Below are 26,405 nucleotides of genomic sequence, written 5' to 3'. Positions count from 1 at the left end.
GCACTGGTTTTCCACTGAGACCAGGTCTTGAGCATTGGGTTCTTCAATCATGGACCCAAATTTAAGAAATGTAACCCCAAAGGAATTTGAAATGGGCAAAAGCAGAAGTGAATTTAATTTTTTTTGCCAACTCCGCCCTACTGACGGTCTGGGGACAGTTTTATTTCACATTGCCAATTACGAATACTAAAAACGATACAAAATCTTGAATTCTAACAAACGTATGTGAACAGAATCTTGTCATTTATACAATTTAGCTTGTCCAATTCACTGTCTGTAATTAATGATGTGCTACTGATCTACTGTTTCCTTAACTATGCATGCAATCTGGTTTCAGTTTAGTATGAAGATGTAATTTGATCATTTTGAATATAAAACTATGATCTTGAAATTGAGAAACATTTTGAGATATGGAAAAATTTCAACAAAAACTGGCCAATCAGGTTAATTACATGCACCTTGTTTTGACAATTTTCGTCTGATTGCGTTTTCACTTAAAAAAATAAAAATAAAACTCCAGGTTTCACTTGGAAGCGGACCCAGACATGATGGTTTAGGTGGCTTGGTGCAGATCCCAGATGGACTAGGGTTCTCACCTCCCTAACCAAACCAGAGCTAAGGGGGTGAACGCTCCAGGGTTCCATTCAACCAGTCTGAACCAGGTAGGTGTGAAAGTGCCCAAAGAAACGCTGGTCATGTCAGTTGGCCGACATTCGAATTCAATGAAATGTGTTTCTGATAAAGACCTCATGTCCTGTGATTTGAGCCATTCGCAGAATTCCAGGATATCCCATGACTTAACCAGTGAGAACTTCCTGATTTGCACTTTCTGCAATAGAACTTCTCAAAAGAAATTCCATGAGACCACGACACGGTTCCAGTCTAATATGCGGGAGACGGTACAAGAGCTGAGCATATAAATCCTGGTGTCTGACCTTGTCGTGGTCTGTGCTGATCTGGATGGCGTTGGGGATGAGCTTGGCAGTCTTCTCCTTGGTCAAGGTGGTCACGTCTTTCAGCAGGATGGTGATCTGAAGGAGGACACAGCCAGACTTAAGGCGTGTGTGTGAGGAGGACAGAGCCAGACTTATAAGGCGTATGCACGAGTGTGTGTGTGTGTGTGTGAGGAGGATAGAGCCAGACTTAAGGTGCGCATGTGTGTGTGTGTGAGGAGGACAGGGTGTGTGTGTGAGGAGGACAGAGGCAGACTTAAGGCGTGTGTGTGTGTGTGTGTGTGAGTGTGTGTGTGTGTGGACAGAGCCAGACTTAAGGCGTGTGTGTGCGTGTGGACAGAGCCAGACTTAAGGCGTGTGTGTGTGTGCGTGTGTGTGTGTGGAGGACAGAGCCAGACTTAAGGAAAACTCCAACATTTTGGGAAATTAGCTTATTTAACATCTTCCCTGGAGTTAGACAAGAAGATACATACCTTTTTTGTCTCTCTGCATGCATTAGGCTTAGGGAACGCTCGCACCGTTAGCGTAGCTTCATCACTGGAAGTGGGTCAGACCTTTACCCTGAAGTTCCCTACAGTCACGAAATACACTCCAAATACAACTCCAAAACGTTCCTGTAAACATGTTGTGACCCGTGTATTTACCAGGTGGAGAAATAAAAAATAATTGAATTCGACATTTACGTTTTCTAAGGAGATATTCAAAGGATCCGAACCAATTGAAGTTATTATGGATACCATGACTGTGGTAAGTTTTCATTTGTGTTTTTAGATGGAAGGCTGTATTCCATCTGTCTAACGTTAGCGAATATTGTGAGATTGATGAATAGGACATAACGTTGCTGGACTATCGACCTAGTTAGCCCCTTTCGTGACTGCGATGCACGGCTACAGGGTTTGGGCGAGTGAATCCACACTTGTATTATTATTATGGTATTATTATAACAAATTTATTGTGTAACGCTAGCCCCTTAAAACTTACCAGTCATGGTATCCATAATAACTTCAATCGGTTCGGATCCTTTGAATGAAATGAAAATGTAAACAAACACTGGCCTCACGTTAGAAAGTAGCACTGGTGACGTGAAATCACTGAGCCGAGAGAGGAGTGGTTCGGCAAAAAATTGTTCCGAGTATATCTGCTTAGAAAACGTAAATGTTGAATATAATTATTTTTTATTTCTCCACGTGGTAAATACACAGGTCACAACATGTTTACAGGAACATTTTGGAGTTGTATTTGGAGTGTATTTCGTGACTGCAGGGGACTGTAGGGAACTTCAGGGTAAAGGTCTGACCCACTTCCAGTGATGAAGCTAAGCTACGCTAACGGTGCGGGCGTTCCCTAAGCCTAATGCATGCAGAGAGACAAAAAAGGTATGTATCTTCTTGTCTAACTCCAGGGAAGATGTTGAATAAGCTAATTTCCCAAAATGTTGGAGTTTTCCTTTAACACTTTGGATGCCAACGACGCTATAAATCGTTAGTTCATGCCGCCAGTTGAGTGCCGCCAACGACATATAGCGTTTGTTTGTCGTATTATTTTTTTTTGGCGATTTGAATTCATATTTCATCAATCGAGCCTCACGCTAGAGTCTCTCTGAGCTCAATTGGGAAGATACCTCCCCCTATCGTAACTGCACGCCATTAGTTTAGACTGATGAAGGGGGGGGGGGCCAGTTTCCTCATTTTACTTTTCCGTCAAGCCAACTGAAGAGACCCAAGTTGATCGCCGACCCGGAAAACGCGTGGAATATATATTTACAGTACCCAACGCTGAATCAATAAACGCGATCGATATTTGGAATGGCGATCAGGAATTGGAATAATCTTTTTGGATAACATCTGATCTGAGGTAAGGAATCTATTTGACCAGTCTTGGGGTAATCAGAGCTTTTTTCACAGATATATCAACGTGTCCCGTATGTGTGTGTGTGTGTGTGTGTCTGTGTGTGCGCGCTGATCAGGAAATGAGAGAATCGATATTTCTGCCCGCTTCTATAGCATGCATAAGTACACATATACTATCGATAATCTAGCGTTTATTTGAAAACTATTCATAAATAGGCCGAAAAATGACAGTTTTTGTGTATGCCAGAATATTCCAGTAAATGCCGTTTATCACGGAATCTATATATTTTCCTGAAAAACGAGGGCTTTTCAAAATGCTATAAAACGGAAATGAACAAATTAAAAAACAATCCGTTTCGACAATGTTGACTGCAAACAAGTCATTGATAAACGACGGGTAGATTAGACACATAGCCATAATTTAAGACAGAGATTATGCGTTCACAACACTATCATTGAAGTGGGTGGTGGCATTTAACCACGTTTTACCGTGTGTGTATGTGTGTGTGAGGAGGACATAGCCAGACTTAAGGCGTGTGTGTGTGTCTGTGTGAGGAGGACAGAGCCAGACTTAAGGCGTGTGTGTGTGTGTCTGTGTGTGTGAGGAGGACAGAGCCAGACTTAAGGCGTGTGTCTGTGTGAGGAGGACAGAGCCAGACTTAAGGTGCGTCTGTGTGAGAATTCGTGAGTCGGTTTCTGTGTGTAATACCCTTATCTTCCCAAGCACCTGGGCATTATCTATATTGCTCTGCAAATTAGCGCACATAAACTAATCCTTATCAGATTGGAGGTGTGATAGCTACCAGGCTGTTTGTGCACGTCAGTGTGCTTGTACAGTGTGTGTCTTACAGTGGTCTCCCAGCGGAAGATATTACTGTAGAAGCAGAGCCAGTTCTCAGACAGATAGAGACGACCCTGGAGCAGGATGTCCTTCTGCAGAGCACAAGAGTAGTCTGGAGGAAGAGGAGGAGAAAGACAGTTACTTACAGCCGTGAACCCATATAAGCCCATATTCAGACAGATGACAAAAGAATCAGGGGAACAGTTCAACCTGTAACTCACCCACTATGAGTCGTTCCGTATCAGGCAGCTTCTTAAAGATTTTACGGAAGTCCTCATTCCGCTGTTTGTACGTGGGACTGAGAACCTGGGAGGCAGAGGGGAGACAAAGGAAAACTTACTAACATACAGCCTTTGGCAAAGTGGTTGTGAACATAGTAGTTCGGTCTAAATGGAGAAAAAGCAAGACCGTGGATAAGTTAATATAGGAAATATTAGGTAGATGTGGTGAAATATCTAACCACAAACTACTGTGATATAAGAATAAGAAGATGTGCACCATAAAAAAAATAAAAATAATCATGCTTAATATTAGCACACTGACATCACCAACTAGAGGCAGGAACATCTCTGGCTCTAGTTTACCAAATATGTGATGGAAAGAGCTGTGATGAACCATCTGATCAAAATGTACTGTCTTAGACTCTTAACCCATTCAGTGCCAACCACGAGTATAGTCGGGTTAACTCGCCATCGCTTGCGTGCCAATCACGAGTATAGTCGGGTTTTAATCGTTATTTCTTTTATTATTCATTTTTCATCCATCCAGCCTGACGTTATCATTGGGAATGGGTCTGAGCTCGCAAAGGGCAAATACCGCCACCTATCATCTCCCGGATGGTATTGCACATCATTGGATTGGATTGGCTGGGACTGTGCATCAAAAAAATAAGTCCGGTCCAGGTTTTACTTCTCGGGCATGCAGCTGGATACTATTGCATTGAGTCCCCTCACTGGGAGCATTGTGGATTATGTGTTTTGGACTATAACGTTGGATCAATGGACGCGATCAAATGGTGATCAGGAATTGGATTAATCTTTTTGCATGACATCAGATGTGAGGTAAGGCCTTATGTTACGAATCTTGGGGTAATCAGATGTTCCTTTCTCTGCCATCGGAGCGCGCATGTGTGTGTGAGTTTCACGCCGATCAAAGTACAGAGAAGCGATTTTTCAGACCCCGCTTCTCTTCGTACATGAGGACACATACTATCGATAATCTAGCGTTTATTTGAAAACTATTCATAAATCAGCCGAAAAATGACAACGTGTTTTGTGTATTCCACTAAAGGGCTATTATCGTGTCTTTCTCTGGAATTACTAGAAATCTCCAAAACTATACTCGTATTCAAAACGGTATAAAGCGGAAATGTACAGATGAAAAAACAATCCGTTTCATACATGTTGACTACAAGCAAGTCATTGATAAGCGACGGGTGTATTAGACCCATAATTTAAGATATAGTTTAAGCGTTCGCAAATATCCCTGTCCTCCCATTGACTAAAGCGCTGGCATAGCGCTGGCTCTGAATGAGTTAAGACACACGTCATATGTGTGTGTGTGTGTGTGTTAAAATCTACAAAACACTTGTGTTTCAATGAATAGGTTCAAACTGTGCAATAATGAAAAATATTTAATTTTGAATAGGATTGTATTGAGGTAGACACAGTAGAGAGGTCACCATTTTAGAAGTAGGATGTACTTTTACATTACAGTCTGGAGGCATTTCTTACCAAGGGTTTAAAGTACCAACTGCTCAAGGATGCTATTACACAGCTTGAGTACAAATGTAAATTGCTGGTGTTTATATTTGGAAGCCTAGGTAATGTCCACAGATTAGTTGAGAGGGCTTCAGATGACAGGAATGTCCAAGACAAAACTAAGGTGTTGGCAAAATGCTGCTCTATATCTGTTATAATCAGCAGTCGACCATATTTGAAGGAGACACTGCTTCTTGTATCCATACACTCAATATATGTCATTTTGAGATTCCAGGACTTGTTTGTGCATCCATTATTGTTTGTGTCCAAGGAGTTTTGTCTCAAATGTGAACACAATTTAAAAATATTAAATGTGTGTGTGCAAGCTCCAGTGTGCTCTCACTGCTCCATTTGCCCATCATAATAAGAGAAATACAAGATCGTTTTGACACTGGATTTGTTTTGCGTTTAGAGGAAAACAACGTCATTGTTTTCATAGAGATACAGTACATTATTTTTCACCCATAACTGTGCTCAACAATCTCTCAACTGTCTCAAGCAGGCTAGTTATAGAATGGAAGAGAAAGCAGTCGGAAACTGGCAGGGTGCATTCTCCCAGAAGAACTGTGTGTGTGTGTGTGTGTGTGTGCACGCGCACAAGGCTTTGAAATGTTGAAACTCAGTGTTTGAAAGCTTGTAATCTAATAAAGAAAAAAGGATTTGCAATATTGAAATTAAGTTTTGAAGGCTTGCATAATGTTTTGATTAGGGTTGGGTATCGAGAACAGAGTACCGAGTGGTACTGGTTCGAACATGGTCAATACTAACTCAGACCGAATCATGTGGGCCATCAAAATGAGCACCAGAATTGTGAGGATCCATGTACTCATACTGTCAGCAGTGGGATACAGCCGTACGTTGGATCCGAGATGCTGGTTTTCAGAGGCAGGTCAGAGGGAGTTACGGCTCTGATAGAACAAGAGATGACATTCACCAAGTTTAAATTGGTGATTTGGTGTTTGCATGGTATTTATTGAAAAAGAAGAAGAAAAGTATCGGTTTTGGCACCAGAATCGAGAATGGGCCATCCCTAGTTGACAGGTTGAACATTATTTTCAAATCTCTGCAAAGATGGCGGCTATGTGGTGCAGTGGGCAAGGCGCTCACCACCAATGCAGGAGACGCTGGGTTCGAGCCCAGCTCTCCGCATTGCTATCAGCTTGGCTGGTCGTTCATACTAATACAATTGGCAGTATTAGGGGGTGGGAAGCTGATGGGTGGGGATCGGACGTTGTGGACAGCGACTCCTACAGGTCGGTTGGTGCGCCTGCACAGCAGAATCAGGAAGCGACGGGGGCGGCTTGCCCTCCCACGCAGACCCCCGACGCTGAGAGACCGCGCTGTGCAGGTGAAAAGATGCGACGGCTGCTTCCTCGAGTACCGGAGGGGACACGTGATGTAAGGCTTCGTCCACATTGCAGCCGGCTTGTGGGAAGCATGGCCTAACAGCGTTCGAGACAGGGGAGGGTAGAATTGGACGATACGAAATTGGGATGGGAGAAAAATAGAAAATGGGAGAAAAAGTAGATTAAAAAAAAAATCTCTGCAAAGATTGTTTTGCTTTTGGGTTTTCCTTCCTCATGACTGCAGCACTCTTTTTTACAGTGTTTCTCCAACACATTAAATGTGTTACCAGTAATATTAGTTTGATTTCGTATCGCAGACTGTTCTTTCAGAGCAAAGTTTACAACATGCACTTTTTTATTTATTTATTTTAATCTGTCCACACAGTTGTGAGTCATGTGATTTCTGGCAGCGTCGTCTCACAGCTCTGGTCTGAAACTCCAAAACTCCAAAAGGAACGATCAGGGGGGGGAAAAGCCAGGTTCTTGGAGGGAGGGGCATTTGCTCTTAACCGATTGTTTGCGCTCTGCTGAAGTAGTCCAATCACATGTCGTATTTACTGGGTTAGGTGGGATTGACAGACGGCTCAGCCAGTGACTGACATGCACAGGATATGCAAACAGGAGGCATGGTTCTCTGTGTCGTCTTTGCATTTTCATGGTATACCAACCTGTCAGTCTCCCCTAGCGTGAGGGATTATATGGTTGCGATTGTTTTGACAGGTGGAAAAAATTATGTTTGCAGATTTTTTTCATTCAGTCCATCAAAACATTATGCAAGCTTTCAGAACTTAGTGTCAATATTGCAGAACTGTTTTTATTCGATTTCGGGCTTTAAAACAGAGTTTCAACCTTTCAAAGCTATTTTTCTTTTTTCAGTATTGAAATATGACATGAGGATATTCATCCCATTATTTTATAGTTGAGGCTTTCAAGCAGTGTGTCCAGTAATATCAGCACATCCATTCATTCTTAATTATATCTCTAATCATACCAGCAAAACTGCCCTGAGAACATTACTCAGAAAAACCTTTTGTTTGCTGCCATTGGCTATAACAATTTCACAACACTATAATATCAAAACAATATTTTGCACACAAAAAAAGAAAAAAGTATTAAGGTTTTTTCTTTTCAGTCAAATCTTTTTCATTTAACATTTGTTAAAAATACTGTGATAATATCAAACCATGAACCCGGTATAGTGCATCGAATCATGTCCTGAGTATGTTGTAACACTCCTAATAGATATAGATAGGATAATAGGAACACTCCTAATATATATAGATGGGATAATAATAGGAACCATCCTAATATACAGTATATAGATAGGATAATAGGCTTCAGGTTAACACTAGAATGAACAGCTCATGCAGAAAGCAAGAAAAGTGGAAAGTAAGGGTCAGCAAATGCCCTATTTTCAGCACCAATTGTTCCAATTTTCACTGTCAAGCCGTTTCACTCTCCTCCCTCTAGGAAGAGCCTTGCATCAGCAGAATGAAGTGCCCTGAAGTGGAAACGCCTAATGAGAGGTTCTTCATGTATACTTACATTGTACCAGCTCTGCATTTTCTGCAAGGAAAAGAACAGCATTATTTCACAGGGGAACAGGTCACAGAGCTGTCTATAAAGCATGAAAAACAGTGGCCAAGAGAAGGTACGGGTTCACCGCTAATGGCTAGAAAAAGAGTCCTTCAAACTTGTTTTCCACGGGTATGGAGGGGCATACTGACCCTCAGGTGTGGAAAAACCTATTTAGAATACATTTTGATGCACTGCAAGACTGACCTGATGCCTGCATGTGATCATAGCTAGCCAATCAGCCACTAGGCTATTGTATGTAAGCCTGAGGCTCACTGTAGTGTTTATGTGCTATCCAAACTGTCAACACTTCTCAATTTTACAAGGTGGGCGTGCGTGTGTACGACGACGACGTGCATGCATATGCGTGTATGTATGTGTGTGTGTGTGTGTGTGGATGCGTCACTGACCTGGTCAAAATGAACACTCATGTAGGCCTATATAACCAGGTGCTACACTCAAAGCAATGAGACTAAAGGGGCTGAAACGCTGAAGCTAACAGCCTGCACCTGCACATACACTGACCATAAACAACCAGAATTTAAACCTAGCTCCATCTAGCTCTATCTAGCCCAGTGGATTTAGGCCTAGCACTACTATCTAGCCCAGTGGATTTAGGCCTAGCACTACTATCTATCCCAGTGGATTTAGGCCTAGCACTACCATCTAGCCCAGTGGATTTAGGCCTAGCACTACTATCTAGCCCAGTGGATTTAGGCCTAGCACTACTATCTAGCCCAGTGGATTTAGGTCTAGCACTACTATCTATCCCAGTGGATTTAGGCCTAGCACTACTATCTAGCCCAGTGGATTTAGGCCTAGCACTACTATCTAGCCCAGTGGATTTAGGCCTAGCACTACCATCTAGCCCAGTGGATTTAGGCCTAGCACTACTATCTAGCCCAGTGGATTTAGGCCTAGCACTACTATCTAGCCCAGTGGATTTAGGCCTAGCACTACTATCTAGCCCAGTGGATTTAGGCCTAGCACTATCTAGCCCAGTGAATTTATAGCGTGGGTACCCATCAGAGGACAGATGGATCATGGGATGAGGGCAGTTTAATTTAGCTCAAAATTGTTAGATGAAGATAATATTGCGTTACTTGTACAGTATTATTCTCTTTACACAATGCCTTTCACCCAAGTTTTAAAACTGGTCTAGCCTATATGGAGGACCACCTCTAAAACTACTGGTCTAGCCTGGAGGACAAACTCTAAAACTACTGGTCTATCCTATATGGAGGACCAGCTCTTACCTTGGCATTGCGGCTGAAGTGGCGTGAGGCGAGGGGGTAGGCGGAGGTGAGGGATGAGGCAGAGGGTATGGAAGGTAGGGGGCTGTCTGCGCCTCCTCCTCCTCCTCCACTGCTCCTCTCCCCACCTCCCTCACTCTCGCTGACCCTGCCACCCCCCAGGACCCTGCGTCGCAGGGAGGGAGAGCTACCAGGGGTGCTGCGTGGAGAGTTACTAGCCGTACTGGAGAGAGAAAAAAAGAGAGAACGAGAGAGAGATGTTAGCAGGAGGCAGAACTCTTTCATAATGGAGGTCTGTTCTGTGGTGCCTTCATCTCGCATGTCTGCCCATGCAGAAATACTGCTGGCGTTCTCCACTCCACAATGTAAACAACATGTCAAGCCGCTCAGAGGACAGAAACAAGGCCATCATTTCACTGAACTGTTCTGCCATTATCGCCATTTGAGCCCATTTTGGCTAGTGTGGCTGGCTAGAGATTTACAGCTGTTTACTGAGGGGTCTAAAGCCAGACTGTGTGAAGAAATGTTTTAACACAAGTTACACAACACAGGATAAGCCCTTTCCCTTCAAATGAAGAACAGGTGAGGTAGCCTATCACAAGTCACAACAGAGACATTTTGACATAGACTGGACTGGACCTCTCAACAGCAACAGTTGTGATTGGAGGATCAAGAAAGGATAGCGGAGCTTGAGATTTGTATTGTCTGCCGTCCTAAATATCTTATGCCATGGTCACTGTATTCCTCTGCCTGTGCCTGGCTGTTACAGTACGGTCTGCTGTACTGTCTCACTCTGCTCTGACGTTTTTATTAACAGACTCAACCAGGCAAGTAAGGACCCACGTTTATGCACATATCACTCAATCTGTACAACGCAAATTAAATCTTGAATGAATCACAGGGGCGAAGATGGAAGTGTTGTACACATGTATGAAAATTAGGAGTGTGTGTGATGAACGGGTGTGTTAATTCCACTGGTTTAAGCGTAGATCAAGAAGAGTGTGTAACCCTACACAACAACAAAACTAGACTGTTATCCAAGCCCCAAGGCCAACACCAACACTAATTAGACAGTCAAACCTGTATATATAATATCACTCCTAGAAATGGAAGATTCTGCCACAGACTGCAACAACTTTAACAGAAGGACACAAGACATTTGAATTCCGTTCACACACACACACCAGTGTGTTTGGGCTGTGATCGCCTTCTTCAACAGGGTTCTACTGCTGTCATAACATGTGCAACTCATGTTCAGGTCACAGCCTCACGAAAATGGCTATATTTATACCACAACACAGTTGCCATAGTTGCACTTCAAGTAGAATCAGTCAGTCCAGTCAGTCTGAGAATTCCACTCATGCACCTATTCATCATAGTCAATAGAGGCCTTGCACGGAATATGTGTGTAGTTCTTTCTTCCAAGATGGCTGCCTGTAACCATTGGTAACCACTTTAAAAATAAAATGTCTAATTTCTTGGCAGTGGTAGAGCAGGTAAAGTAAAATACTGGAAAAGCATATAACTGTTCTAAGATGTAATAAGACACCAACTTATTATGCTTTTGTTGATACATTTTAGCAATCATTGTTTTGTAATCGAAGAGTCATGTTACAGGCAGCCATGTTGGAAGACAGAACTACACAAACATTCCATGCAAGGCCGCTATTCAATTTACATTGGGTGACACATCATGCATCAGGTAGGCTATACAACTATCACTGTCCACAAGCACTTCACGAAAACCTAAAATTATACTATGAGAAGACAAAGCCATGGTCATTGCTAAATTTGAAAGTCTTATACAAGACAATGAGAAATAGAAAGGAGTATTCCCAAAGCATATCAGTAACTAGCCAACGTGATGAATACCCACAGGCTAGTGTGGTGCAGCACTCCTAGCTGTGTGAACTAATTTGATAATGTTGTTACTTACTCTAAAACAATAACTATGGGCCCACTCGGAGGCTCTGGTACTTTTCTCTTGTTCACCCTCTCTTTTGTGTTCACTTTTGTCTCAACATGAACATTCTGTTCCCTTCTTTTCACTGCCTCCCGCTCTCTTCCTTTTGTATTGTCTTCTCTTGCTGCTCTCTCCAGTCCAACTCAAGTCTCTGAAAAGTGCCAGAACAGCTCCTAGCCCGCCGGTCGGGCTGCCGTTGTCGTGGTGACCGGAGGTAGGGGGGCGGGAGTAACGGGAGTAAATATCAGCATCTCCAAGGTAACTCGAAACTCGGGAGCAAGTCAATCTCAATGTGGACATTTAGACTGGTGGTCAACATTCGCAGAGATGCTTTGTCCCTGGCTGCCCGGTGTATGGCTTCAGATAACAGCTCGAGCATATTATCCTCTCAAGGATAATATCTTCAGGCAAATATACAAGGGCAGCAGATTTCACTAACAAGCTTGGTTTGTATTGTAAACACATAGACTACTGAGACACAGATTCACACAAGCACGCGCGCGATTAACAGTTGCTTAATCGCGCGCGTGCTCGTGTGAATGTGTGTCTCAGTAGCCTATATTTTGTGTTTACAAACCCAGGCTAAATCCTCCTGCAGCACCAACGCAATGGAAGCCTCTTTGGGCAACACTGCTAGAACCTTCCCCGTGTTGTGGGTGTAGAACACCCCGCTATATGTCAGACACACACCGGGCACAGCAGAGGCAATTACAGCAAATCTGCGCAAACTATCTCATGTTAATGGTCGGCGATAGAAAAGAGTCGCGTGACATCTCCGGTCAACTTGCCGACTAACTGCACGCGCATTGAGGAGTGAATCAACCAAAGTCATATTGGAAACATTAACATAACGTACACCGAGAGAATGGCTGATTGATTTCACTCCAAACACAACATGGAGGCTGGTTGTTGTCAGTAGAAAGGAATGGGATAGCAGCATTACGCCTCGAGCCGTGAGACCGCGGAATGAACCGTATTTACACCGACGACGGTTGTCCCGAACTTGGCGACCGGCCGCATAAGCTCCGCGTCGGTCCTTTACAAAAGAGAATATTGTGCCCGTCTGTCCCATCCTGCCGTGTTCCTAGCAGCGGGGCGTGCAGCGTGCTACTGCTTCGACTACAACACGAAAGGGACGCCCAGGGACCTCCGTGTAGTCAGAGCATGCTGCACATCCCGCTGCTAGGATTCAGGAACATGGGTGGGACAGACGGGCCAATGTATTTACAACAATGCATCACTTACTCGAACATGTCATGAGGCGTTTGTGGTTAAAGCGATGTCCACGCACGTTGCTTTCTACTATCAATAGGCACCGATCTTGTGTGAACTAGCAAAGCCAGCAGACGCTACCGCTACTGTCCGTCCTTCTGTACCGTTATCCCGGGTTATCATTCAAAACGCATCGGGGTTCCATTATCCCTCGACTTTCAGTTCCCCATCGTGACACCCTGGCAGCCAGGTACCGGACCTCTGCTCCGATTCCGTTTGTGGGACCCGGCCGGTACGGAGCTACCGTTCCTGCGCCCATCAGTAATCCCCCGTTAGTGAACACAGAGGCGAGGGAGGAGGGAGGGGGGAGGAGGCGGTACCCAGCGAGAGAGAGGCCCAGCTCAGACTGTAGTGTGGAACTGGGGGTACCGACAATGGGAATAAGGTCAAAGTCTCTCATTATATAGTGTCTCTGATAAGGTGACAGGCCACAGGGTTCAGCACTGAGGAGTTATCAAATATAATATATAAAATCTCTCAATCAATGACAATTGGTTAATGAAAAAGGGAAGTTCAAATATTGGCAACATTTAGGGGGCACAAATAATAGTTTGATTATCTAAGAACTACACCCCTATGTTTATAACTCGTGTGAAAAAAATATTGAATTGACTTAGGCAGATAGAAGGGGATTTCTTTACTGTGTCATTGAGAATTAAAAGTAGCGGCCATTATGAAAGGATTTCCCTGCACTGAGACATCAGGGCTGAGACCGGAGTAGCTGATGATTAATCAACGGTTTGTTAACGCACAGCCTAGTTCCTTGTTTGTTCCAGCTTATTATTAAATGAAGTGCAGAGTGAGCCCGCTCAATGCTGTTAATTATAGAGCCAAGTGCAATCGATGAGAGTATCATAATGAAAAGACAGGGCAGATCTCAGCTTTTTGTGACACTGTAATTATGGAAGCTGCGGGTTGCCTGCCTGTAGTGAATCCACCTGGACGAGGCTGGAGCCCACCCAATCCCTTGGCCCTCAATCTCTCCCACCATCTCTCTGGATTAGAGACCACATCATAATCCACACTGGGTTTGGCCAGTCATCTACCATGTTCTATCTGTCCCTCCCTCTAATCTGCTTTCCTGAGGTTCACCAATGGCCTGCGGTAATCTCAGAAATTGTGGGCCAAGTGGGCATGGCGAGGGGAGCGAGACAGGGAATGTAGACTGGAGGAATCAAACCATTAAGAGGAGAAGTGCTTACTTTACATACTTTTTACACAGAAAACCACTTACTTCAAGAAAGAGTGACCAAAAAAAGGGGCAGTGAGTGAGGCAAGTCGATGACAGAGATCAATGTCTTTGAGCTAATTAAGAGAGTGCTGCTTTAGGAATACTCAGCACATTTCAGGAGAGCTGAATTTCAGGTGCCAGCTTTTTGCTTGAGAGATCGGGTCTAAACCCATTAAGCAAGTCTAACCTATGAATGTGGCAAACAAGGGTGACCATTAAAAATAGGCTCCCGACCATCCAATAGTCACAATGATGCTTGCCTGGAGACAATTGACATTTCTTTCCTCAGTCAAGTCAAGCTTTTTTTTTCTTCTATCCCAACCGTTGTTTTCCTCAGGCAAGCTAAGAGAAGGCGGAGCTTGATCAGCTGTGTTTGTGTATCAATAGTACAGTACACCTATCCAAACAGAAGAGCTGAACACCAGAGGAATGTCTGTGAATCTATTATTGGCTAGATGAGTCTGAGGAAAGCCAAGAGGTCACAGGGCTAAACAGATAAACAGGGGCAGAGAATTAACTATATGTAGTCAAATAATAGCTTTGCTCTCACCTAGGTTCACCAGTCATAGTAGCGTTCCTCTCACCTAGGTTCACCAGTCATAGTAGCGTTCCTCTCACATAGGTTCACCAGTCATAGTAGCGTTCCTCTTACCTAGGTTCACCAGTCATAGTAGCTTTCCTCTCACCTATAGGTTCACCAGTCATAGTAGCTTTCCTCTCACCTATAGGTTCACCAGTCATAGTAGCTTTCCTCTCACCTATAGATTCACCAATAGTAGCTTTCCTCTCACCTAGGTTCACCAGTCATTGTGCTCTCAATTTAGCCTATTTTCTCGGCACAATAGGAGGGAGAGCAGTGGACCCGTTAGAGAACCCTTAGGTTATATACAATATACAAAGTATGGAATTTCATGAAATATCAGGGCATCCTGGTGGAGCAGCAGGGTACTAAGGCACGTAAAAATAGGGAAACAATGTCCAGGCACGCACTCCAGGTTTTTCCAAATTTATTGGCAGCCTGTAATCATGACGTTTCGGGTGTGAACACACCTTCTTCAGAATGGCTTGCATGAAGCATGAAGGGTAAGTGACCCTAGTATATACAAGACAAACAGGAAGTGACAACATAGGAAGTGACAACACATTCCCATAAGAGATCTACAAAAAAGTACAAAATACCACTTACGCACGTACCACATGCTCACAACAATGTCTTCCCTGTCACTCCTACTATTTAATAGAGCAGAAATCACATTCAAAATCGTACAATTTTGTGACCCCGTTTGCAACCCCCCTAGATAGTGCAGCATAGACAGAAATGGTGAACTTTTGACACACAATAATGATTTTATTTCCACTTACAGGCTTGTTAGTTGTTTGGCTATTTCTATCTGTGATAAGGGGTGTGTGGGGTGGGGTGCGGCTGCTAGAGGATTTGGCAGGAAGAAAGCCCATCTGCCACAAAGTGAATGTTTGAGGTCCATGTTCGTTTTATTATTAGTTTGGTCGGTCAGTCTTAATGAAGATCGACTTGGGAAGGTAGGAAATTGTCTCATGGTGTTTATGGCCTTAAGTCAAGAAAATCCCTCGTTATAATTGCCACAGTCGGCTTTGGGTTCCCCTAGACTAGAGCGAAGCTGTTTCACTGAACAAAGCAGTGTTGGCCTGTGACAATTGTAGTATTGGTAATAAGCTTTTATTATTGTGAAACTCAACACGTGACATCCTTTATGATGATGTAACCTAACTACAATCATAATTTTTTAATAATGTGATGGGAATGGACCCATCTCAAACACTGCCCCTTCTTTTCCTGATCCTCTAATCACAATGTTGCTTTCGAGTTTGTAAGAGGAAGCAACAGTTGCAATTGGAGGATCAAGAAAAGAGGGCAGGGTTTGAGATCGGTCACCCTTGCAGTACTGTAGAAGATGCATGCATGCTTCTTTATCACAGTGGACAAACCCTGATCTGGCACTTCAAACGCCATTGAGGAGTACAAATTGGTTTCCAATAGACAATCACAGCTCCTGTAGCCCCAACAAAGACCAGCAGCAAACTATGTTGCCATCAGCTAAATAAACATGTTGGTTCTGTGCTAGAATAATTTAGTCCTCTATCGGATATCAGGTCGATTCTAGGCTGTAACATAATATAGGTATTGGAGAATTTCACTAATAGTAAGTGCCATGTTATATAGCCTATATCATGTTAGAAATCAGAGCGACTTAATTTTCTGCATTCTGGTCACATGAAAGATTAGATCTCTCCAATAGAGAAAATTGGATATCTCACGCATTTTTTTTTTAAATCTTTTTCCCCCTCCTTTTTCCTCCGATTTTTCTCCCATCCCAATGTTAGTCGTTATGCCAATTCCCAATCCCCTTCCTGGTCGCTGCGCACTTACCCCCCAGCAGTGGCGGCTCTACCACTAGGGGCGCTAGGGCGCCGACCCACCTGCTGGCCAGCTGCTGTTAAATCAGAGAACAAGACAATAAAACTTTTTCGTTTTTGTGTTTTATAGCCCTATAAATAATATAAACATGTTTAAAATTAATAATATTTACTCATTTTAAGTATGTTTGTATTTCCAATGCACAATATAACGTTATTATCTAAATTAAAAAAACATCGGTTTCATGGGCAGGAAGTGACGTTTTTTTTTATTTTTTCGTATTTCTCGCCCGGGCAAGAAGCGATAGCGCTCTGCGTGCGCGTCACAGTTTGATCGCTGTCTCCGTCACAGCCAATCAGTGCATACAGCGTTGTGCGTTGAAATATGACTATTATGTTGGAATCCGAGCGCGATTTGAAGCGGTCTAGCCAGCAGCGTGTGAACTTCCGTGAAGAATTTCCATAGCCGCATTTCGCGGAGACGCTCTCTGATTGGCCGACGCGATGCCAGTTTTTTTCCATTGCCGCATTTCTCGGGTTGGTTAGAGAGAGAATGCAACTCAGTCGACTCGTCGTCAACAACAACAGCAACTGTTACTACACTGAGCTTAGGCACTCTTTCAAAGTTGGTTAAGGTTAGAGTTTGTCTTAGAGCATGGCGATAGAACGCCAGGTAGTTTGCAGGTAGTTTGCAGGCTGTTCGAGGCGAAAATGGACAAAGACACAGCTCTTGGCTAACTAACAACAAGCTATATTATGGAGGCAGTGTGGAGGGACATGTATGGACAATGGATGGACATCAACACAGGCTGGATGGACAATGCCATGGAGTGGATATACTTTATCAACAAGCCAACAACAAGGTAGATTAGCGATCTTAACTCTAGTTTAATACATGATACGTTGTCTACTGATGCCGTTGTACTGCTAGCTGTTAGCTCCGTTAGCTTAGCTGGCCACTTAGTGCATGGAACGGAGTAACGTTAACGTTTAAACGTTATGTCGAGGTCATACAATACTACAGTCGACATAAGGTTAACGTTACCCCGTTTCCATGAAGTGTTTAAATAGCAGCAATCTTGTTGAAAATGTAACTACTAAAATGCTCTCTGATGCTGCTGATGCATAATGAATGAATGGTGAGTTGTTTAAAATGACAACATACATGTGTTAATTATTTGATTTGATTGATCCGAGAGACAGAGAGATCGTCTATGTTTGAATGAATGAATGAATGAGAACTTTATTAACAGATTGCAGAATGGGTACAATACAGTACGGCTCAATACACACAATTGTTAAGGGGATGCAGACCAGAGAAAGACGTTTGTCTTGTTTACATCAGGGTCCCAGATTTTCGATTCATATCGATAGTTTAATAGCTAGCCTTGGCTCGTTTAACAATATGCAAAATATGTGTACAGCCCTGTACTCATACTGAAGTTATTCTTGGTATATAATAGGTCTGATTGTGTAACGAATCGATTCCACGTCGCGCTGTGTGTGAGAGAGCAGCGTTTCCGTTAGCCGGTAATTACCGGTATTTGACTGGCAAAATATGTTGAAGTCCGAATATTTAAATATCTCCGGTCATAATGTCCGGTGAAAATAATTTCTCTAAGCACAATTTTATTATTTGAATTGTATTAAAATAGGCTCAAATTAAATAACCTATGCGATGAACGAAACAATCATTACATGTTGCTTCACGCTGATAAAGCGCGGATGGCGCCGCTCGGATGTGAATCTTTTTTTCTTCCTTTTTTGAGCCTGTCTGGCCACCATAATGACAAACAGGTATATCAGGCCCGAGTGGAAAGTTTAATTATCCTGGCTGAGGTGCGACATTATATCCACATTTTCCAGTTCACTGATCCAGCCAGGGTTACCAGTGACACAGTTCATTCTCATGGAGTTCTACAGTATCGCGTTGGATCCATACACGTATCGATTTTTTCGAATGGTGATCAGAAATTGGAATATACCAGTTGGATACCATCTGATGTCAGGTAAGGACTCTATGTTATCAGTGTTAGGATAATCAGAGTAAGTTTGATGAAGTTATAAGCTGTTTTGTGAAATGTCTTCTTTCGTTTTCACTAAAAGTCCGAGAGGAAATCAACGAGGCGATTTATCCGCGCGCGGCCGTAATGTGCTTGCGTGCACGTATAATATAAAAATATTGATCAGCGTTTATTTGAAAACGATTCATAAAAAGGCCGACGAATATCAACGTTGTGGAATATTCCACTAAAAGACGATTTTCATAGAATGCTCCAGAATGAGCTGTTTTTTATATCAAAACGGGGGCTTTTCTAACTGCTCTGAAACGGAAACGACGCGATAAACAGCCTTGACAGCACTGACTGGAAAATAGTCTTTGATAATGCGATGGGCAGATTAGACACATAGCCATAATTTAAAACATAGATTAGGCGATATTAACGTTAACATTGGCGCCGATGGTGGCATTCAGCTGGTAAAAAGGAAAACCAGGCTGACCGGCATTTCTCGAATATGTCCGGGGATAGAAATCTTGCAGGACAAACAGACCGGCACGAATATGTTCTAACGGAAACGCTGTGAGAGAGAGAAGGAGAGAGGGAGAGATCTGCCTGTGTTTGTAGACGGGCGAGTTTTGTTTCTAACTTTTCTATTTATATATTGTGTTTCAAGTTGTGAATTAGAGTCTAGACTATACTTTATTTGACTGGTTGTGTGTTGTTGTAGTAACAGCTGAGCGACTCGTTCATAAGAGCCGATTCATTGCCGTGAGCGTGAGTCGAATCGCTCACGTCTTGCCATGAGTGTTGCGTGGTACTGTACTGTACTGTACAAAATATTTGGTATAGCGCCCCTAGTGGCGAATACCCACCGGCCGCCACTGCCCCCCAGTCGGTCTGGGAGAGTGGAGGCTATCACGTGCTTCCTCCGACACACGTCCAGCCAATCAACCACTTCTTTTCACCTGGCAGCGTGGACTCTCACTGAGAGGGTGTAACGTGTGGAAGGATCACACTACCCCCCTTAGATCCTATCCGCGCTGAGCAGGCGCCCTGACCGAACTGTAGGAGTCGCCGTTTACAACAACCCGGACCCACCCCGCCAGCTTTCCCACCCTCTAATACAGCCAATTGTATTAGTGTGAACGGCCAGCCAAGCTGGTGACAACGCCGGAGCTGTGAGCTGGATTCGAACAGGCGAATCCAGCGTCTCCGGCGTTTGGTGACGAACGCAATCTCCGCTACGCCACCTGACCGCCGCTATCTCACGCATTTCTAACCAATGACTAAATGCCTGGGTCTAGACTGAAAGCAACAGATAGGATCAGAAGTAGCGGACAATACTTTCAAGTTAAGTACTCTGCACCAAATAAGTGTTATCAGTTCAATCCCTTCTTCTCACAGTCTAGAGGCTATAGCCTAGCCCTAGTGCATGTGGCTGCACAGCATCTTGTAAGAACATGCCTTCTAACATATCTCACATTTCTTTGTCAAGCCATTTCACTCAAGCTGGACTCTCCCAAGTCCCGTCGTTCAATCAAGAAGACACCCACACAACATGCTACTAATAGGACGGGGACTCCTGCATCAAAAATAGCCTACTTCAATGGTGTTTCCCAATAAGAATGGATCCTGGGCCCATATTTACCTCCTACAAGTGTAGGAATATTGATCTAGGTTCACTGCTCAGGTCACGTGACAATATACACCTTTTGGCTTATGAGCCATATACACCTATTGGCTTACGCGTCAATCTGTGCTTGGATCAGCAATTCTACTTTAAGATGCTTATTATACAGGCCCTGGTGTAAATGAGCTGTGATGGGTCTTTGCAGTCAGTTCCCAGCAGGCTGTTTAACTGTTGGTCAATTATCCTCACCTCTTTTCTATGGAAGATCTGTTGCACACAGAGCACAACACTGGCCAGACTTTGTAACAGAACAACCGTTGAGCAGAAAAATGCAAAAATACACAATAAATATAATCACATAGATGCCATGCCATACTAATACTATCATACCAGCCCACCGCTCCCTCCCTCCCACTGTCCACCAGCCACGCCCCATAGCCAACCCCATCCATCCCTACCACCCCTTCAGGTCCAACCACAATTTTTTTCGGAATACCTATTCAAAGAAAAAGGAATAAATACAAACATTACAAAACATCATAATATGAATACCAATAAAAGGGAAGAATAAATAAATAAAACAAGATACTTGCAGAGAGGGAATAAATAACAGCCTTTGTGTATCAGTTTAGTTGAAAGAGCAGGATAAAAAGAAAATAAAGAAAAAAGCATGTCTGACTCACATGACAGTTGGATTATATACTAATTTGAACATAAAAGGAGTAACATGTTGTGGACTGTCTCCAGAAATGTTCGAAAAGCACAGGCTTTACCTTCAGATTATACATTATATTTTCATTTGGTAACATGAGGCCAATGTATTATTAGTCCATCTACTGTAGCAGATGTACTGTAGGTGGTTGTTCATCTTTCCGTTGCATGGCTATACATTCGTTGGCGGTGATAACAGCAATTCTAATAAATGTGCATTTGTTTTTGAGTGACCTTTATCATAGATGTGTCGCCCCCTGTGGGTTATCCTTGGTTCTGTGGGGATAGAGGTCCAATATGAATTTAGACATGGGCAGGCCCGGAACATGCATCAATGTTCCTATTCCAATTACATCTTCGGCAGAACTGGGAATACTGAGGCTTAAGTTAAGGCTTTACTATGTACAGCCTGTCGGGGGCATAGTAATGAGATTGTATTGTGTAATTGTATGTTTAGTGTTAAAATAGAAACACTGACTAGAAATACTAAAACTAATAGACTTAACTACTGAACCCTGCATGGACTCTCACACTTTGCACCAAGACTCACATATCACTCATTCATATAGTCACACCTTCAATCATGCTTGTATATTATGTACATTTATATTAATTAATCATCTGTTTCGATGTTTATTTATACCAGGGTAGACTAGGACTTAGTAAGGACGGATAATTGTATATTTGTACAGGGTAGAGTAGACTTGGGTTGGCTATTTGTATTTGTAGTTTGTATATTATACCAGGGTGGGCTGTACATAGTGATATTATTGATAGTAAATCACATCAATCTTTCGCGGTCGACTAAAGGTAATGTACAGGCAAAGTGCAGTAACTTCAAATACAATGTTGTTTTCCCTCCAGCTTTCATATAACTTAACCTAGCCATTTTATTTGGATCATCATCATTCCAATATAGTCAGGTGTTAAATTTGATTTTCAAAATGGCTAGGTTAAGTTATGAAAGCTGGAGGGAAAACAACATTGTATTTGAAGTTACTGCACTTTGCCTGTACATTACCTGTATAATTATTTAAGGAAATCGTGCAGCAGAGTGCAGTATCTGCTTTTTTTGGGGTTAATTAAAATAATTACGTCATATTTTTGTATGCCTAAAGATTACTTCATTAATACATGTTAAATCTGGGTACTATCATCCATCTACTTATAACACATTTTGGATGGCAAGTCAACTTTAAAGCCATTTTTCTCAGCTTCACTGTTTGGAAGTTACTGCGGTCTGCCTGGGTTTTGAGTGTGATTTTGTAGTTACTGCAGTTTTTAAAACCCCATATCTCCAAAACTGAGCGACATTAACATCTGAAACTTGGTCACAAGATAAAACATTTATTGACAAGTTCAATTTCACTCATAACTCAATTTTGACTTTTTTCTAGTTACTGCGGTTAGCCTTGACAGGGCAGTGTGGAATATATCGCCAAGACCTCTTAATCTGTGTGTAAACAACGCCCCCCCCCCCTTCCAAACCTCCCCCTTCTCCCCCCCTTTTGTTCACCTGGTACTTAACCGCTCCCCAGTTGGGATCTTTTTACCTGACTGACGGAGCTGGTCTGTTTAGGTGAGATCTCCAGCCATATTCTCTATTGTTGTAATGATTTGATTGATCTGGTTAATAAACCTTACTAACTGGATCCACTGAGTGAGTAAGGCATTTGACTCTATTCCTATCTAAGTGTTATTATCCTACAGCAGTATAGCACTCAACACTTTGACGAACATGGTTACTCAGCTGATAGAGTTGTACTCTTCCTGCTGTCTTGTTGTACAAAACTTTTAAGTCGCTTTGGATAAAAGCGTCAGCTAAATGACAAAATGTAAATGTAAATTTAGCTGGCGCTTTTATCCAAAGCGACAAGCAAGTTCTGTACAACTGTTAACAGGTCGCGTGTTGCTTTTTAACAGCGGAGGAGTGCAAGAATGTGACAATGTGACCGCGGCAGTGCGGAAATAGGCTGTCTATTGCCATTCTCTAAGACAAACGCTAACCTTAACCAGCTCCTTAACAGCGCCTAAACTTAACCTTTCTAACCTTAACCAACTCCGAAACAATGCCTAACCTTAACCTTAACCATGCCTAACCTTAACCATAGAAAGAATATTGCCATTCTCTAAGACAAACTCTAACCTTAACCAGCTCCTTAACAGCGCCTAAACTTAACCTTTCTAACCTTAACCAACTCCGAAACAATGCCCAACCTTAACATTAACCTTAACCATGCCTAACCTTAACCGGCGAAAGAATACACGTTAAAAAAAATTTAAATTAAAAAATGTATGGAATTCGAACTTGAAACCAACGGACCGCAGGACCGCCGCGCTGCCAGGTGAGCTAAGCTTCGAATGAGAATCATGGCGGTTTACGGCTAAATAATGCCGCAAGCTCTGCCGCTCCGCTCCGCGGGGCGTGTCGCAGCCAATCAGGGAAAACGCGGAAGCATTCGGCGCACTCCTCCGCTGTTAATAAGCAATAGGCCAACAGGTCAGCATGAAGGGCGCAACTCTTTCAGCTGTAGGGCTGCAACTAATGACTATTTTGGTAGTCGACTAATCTGCCGATTATTTTTTTCGATTAGTCGACCAATCGAAAACCAATGTAAAAAAAAAAAAAAAAAAAAGTGGCTTCTCAGCTCTGGTCCAGCTGAAGACAGAGCAGAGGAACAGATTGGACATTGAGCATGACCTCAGAGTTGCTTGTCTACCATCACCCCAGACTTTGAGACTCTTGTCAGGACCAAACAACAACATCATAACATGATGATCCCATAGCAAATTAAAATAATGACTCATGAAAAATTTTAATTTGGATCTTAAGCCACTTTAAATGAAAATGTATTTGAAGAACAATACAGCAATCACTCATAACAAGATAAATAAATTAAATAATACAAATTAAAGTGGAAGTGTACTTTAAATAACTAAAAAAAAAATAATAAAAAATAAATAACTAGCAGCATCTGCCCCCAGCACCGCGGCTGATGGGGCTGTAACTTGGTCCAGGACCAGGAGGGTGACGTGGAACAGCTGTAAGGGGAGAGGGGGATGAGTCAGATCAGACAGACTTCTAGGTCTTTTGTTTGCTGTGTGTGAGAGGAGTCCGTGTGTGTGTGTGTGTGTCTTACTCTGATCGCTGTGTGAGTGAGAGGAGTGTGTGTACTGTGTAATTTGTGTGTGTGTCTTACTCTGATCGCTGTGTGAGTGAGAGGTGTGTACTGTGTAATTTGTGTATGTGTGTGTGTCTTACTCTGATCGCTGTGTGTGAGTGAGAGGAGTGTGTATGTGTGTGTCTTACTCTGATCGCTGTGTGTGAGTGAGAGGAGTGCGTGTGTAATGTATTATGTGTCTAGTCTGATCATCATCTCCTGCAGGGGAACAATGTTTTCAATGTCCAAAATTTGCTATGGGATCATCATGTTATGATGTTGTCTGGAACCCTGAGAAGCCACTCTCACAAAGATAGGTAGTGCACAAAAAAAAAAAAAAAAAAAAATGACTAATCGACGCAACAATTTCTTGCCAACGATTTTTTATAATCGACGTCGTTGATTATGTCGACTAATCGTTGCAGCCCTATTCAGCTGAGTAACCATGTTCATCAAATGGTGTTGAAAACGTGGGTGCTATAGTGGGTGATAGTATACAAGTCTCACCTGTTCACTCACACAGAGATCCAGTTGCAGATATTTTTATTTTATTCTTATGTTTTATTTTTATATTCTAGTCCTATTATCCTGCCTATAGTACCGCTCCTCCTGTTGCTGCTATGACACATGAATTTCCCCAAGGGGATGAATAAAGGTCTGAATAACGGTCTGAATAAAGGTCCATTACACTCGAGGTCTTCTTCAATTTACATTTCACTCCTAACACTTCTCACCCTATGATTTGAAAATATAAGACATAAACCCTCTTCCTCCCCGTTTGTCACGCACAAGTTTATCTAGAGGCAACTCTTCTAATGATTGTAGATGGCAATCTTGTTCCGAGATGATGATCAAGCGTCTGACGTGGAGCCTGGGCTGGAGGTATTTGAAAAGGTGAGATTCCGATTATTTTCAACCAAGAAACTATTCTTCGATGATCTGGTATCTGATCGATTCCAACCATAAACTGTTCAAATGGAGCGAGTTGTGTTTTTCTGGGTGCGCTGGGGTTCACTGCAGCTCTCCCACCTCCAATCAGAGGAGCCGACGTGGCACAACAGAAAAATAATGTTAACTAAAGTCAGACTTCTGTTCTTGATCGCCCAGAAAAAACACAACTTGCTCATTGGACTTGTGGTCCAATTAACAAGATATTGGTCAGAATCAATGACAGAACAATATGGTCTAGGTTGGAAAATGAAAATAATTCTTGAGAAGCAGACAATTGGCCCATTTCCTAAATCTCTAACAAAGATTTGTAAAATCTCAAACATAGGGCAATTTGACACCATATCGCATTTAGCTATTCAGTCTATGGCAGAATCAGAACCTTGGCCTTTTTGGTTTCATTTCTGAATGTTATCAACGTCCATCGCCTACATCTGGAGTCATTTTTCGCTTCATACTCAGCATAACAGAATAACCGGAGTACTGTTCTCTGAGCAAGCAGCCTACCATCTGAAGATGCACATAAAAACAGACTTGGCTGTTACTGTTAGGCCGAAAAGAGAGGAGCTTCTAGGATTGGCTTCTGTTCAAAGTTAGTCAAATACCCAGATTCACTGATGATCTGTGTGTGTGGTTACTTAGCCTGGTAGGCTAAATGTGCGCTGGGTTCTGGAATTTAAAGATTGAGTCAAATGAATATCGTGTTTTTCAAACTTGTTGCATTTCTTGACATAAATGTACCTAAAATGATATACCGTAACTGTTGGCCAATCAGTCACATCTAGCTGATCAAGCATCTATGTTATAGATGCATCTATATTATATATGCTTAATACTACTACTCCTATGCTGAGTCGTCTCACTCAGCTAGATGGGATTGAGTGATTGATGGGCCAATAGATTCTTTATAGTGTCAAGCCACACCCCCATAGCTTACTGATAATTGGCTGTGCTCAGAGAGGGTGCTATATAACAGTTATAACAAATCAAATCATACATCTGAAGGTGGAAAAAAATATACTTATGACATTAATATTCCACAATAAGCTATTTGTGACTTAAAACATCCATTATACTGGATCTTTAAAATCTCACAAGAGACAGATGACCCTCCATAATGTTAAAGCCCAATTTCTTTCTGATCTAAAATGTCTACTAAAATGTTGCAACTACATCAGGTCTCAAAACAGTAAATCCTCAGGTTTTGGATACAGTGTCAAACCATTATTAAAATCCTCTCCAAGGTTGAGGCATCTTTCATTAGACAAAACAAGATAAAGTGGGTCAATAAACGGCTTGGTAAATTAACAGGACAAGGGCACAGCTGTTGATGTGGAGGGAGGAGAGCTTGCCCTTTGACAGCCATGGAGCACACTGCAGAACTGCCAGGGGCCTTCTCCCATTGGACTGAGGTGACATCATCAGACAGAGAGCCCGCTTCCATTGGCTGAAGGTGATGTCATGCATCAGAAGCAAAATGAGTGGTGCATAAACCCCGCCTCTTGCTCCGTGTG

The 26,405-nt window shown here is 42.7% G+C and overlaps 1 protein-coding gene across 4 annotated transcripts in view; it reads right to left on the bottom strand.

Moving 5' to 3' along the window:
* gramd1a (GRAM domain containing 1A) overlaps positions 1-26,405 on the bottom strand; it is a gene marked incomplete at its 5' end in the record, with an annotated part of 78,170 nt that overhangs the window by 47,736 nt on the left and 4,029 nt on the right. For 3 of the 4 annotated variants that reach the window (XM_084335651.1, XM_084335649.1, XM_084335650.1), the window contains 5 exons: positions 936-1,031; positions 3,653-3,756; positions 3,866-3,950; positions 8,296-8,316; positions 9,582-9,801. In XM_084335651.1, the coding sequence (XP_084191777.1) occupies positions 936-1,031; positions 3,653-3,756; positions 3,866-3,950; positions 8,296-8,316; positions 9,582-9,801 (526 nt within the window). Of the gene's footprint in view, positions 1-935; positions 1,032-3,652; positions 3,757-3,865; positions 3,951-8,295; positions 8,317-9,581; positions 9,802-12,786; positions 12,920-26,405 lie in introns of those variants that run through there. The other variant, XM_084335652.1, reaches the window with a different exon arrangement.

This window comes from Notolepis coatsorum, assembly GCF_963971535.1.
Source record: "Notolepis coatsorum genome assembly, chromosome: 19".
NCBI lineage: Eukaryota > Metazoa > Chordata > Actinopteri > Aulopiformes > Paralepididae > Notolepis > Notolepis coatsorum.
This window is presented reverse-complemented; position numbering and strand designations above follow the sequence as displayed.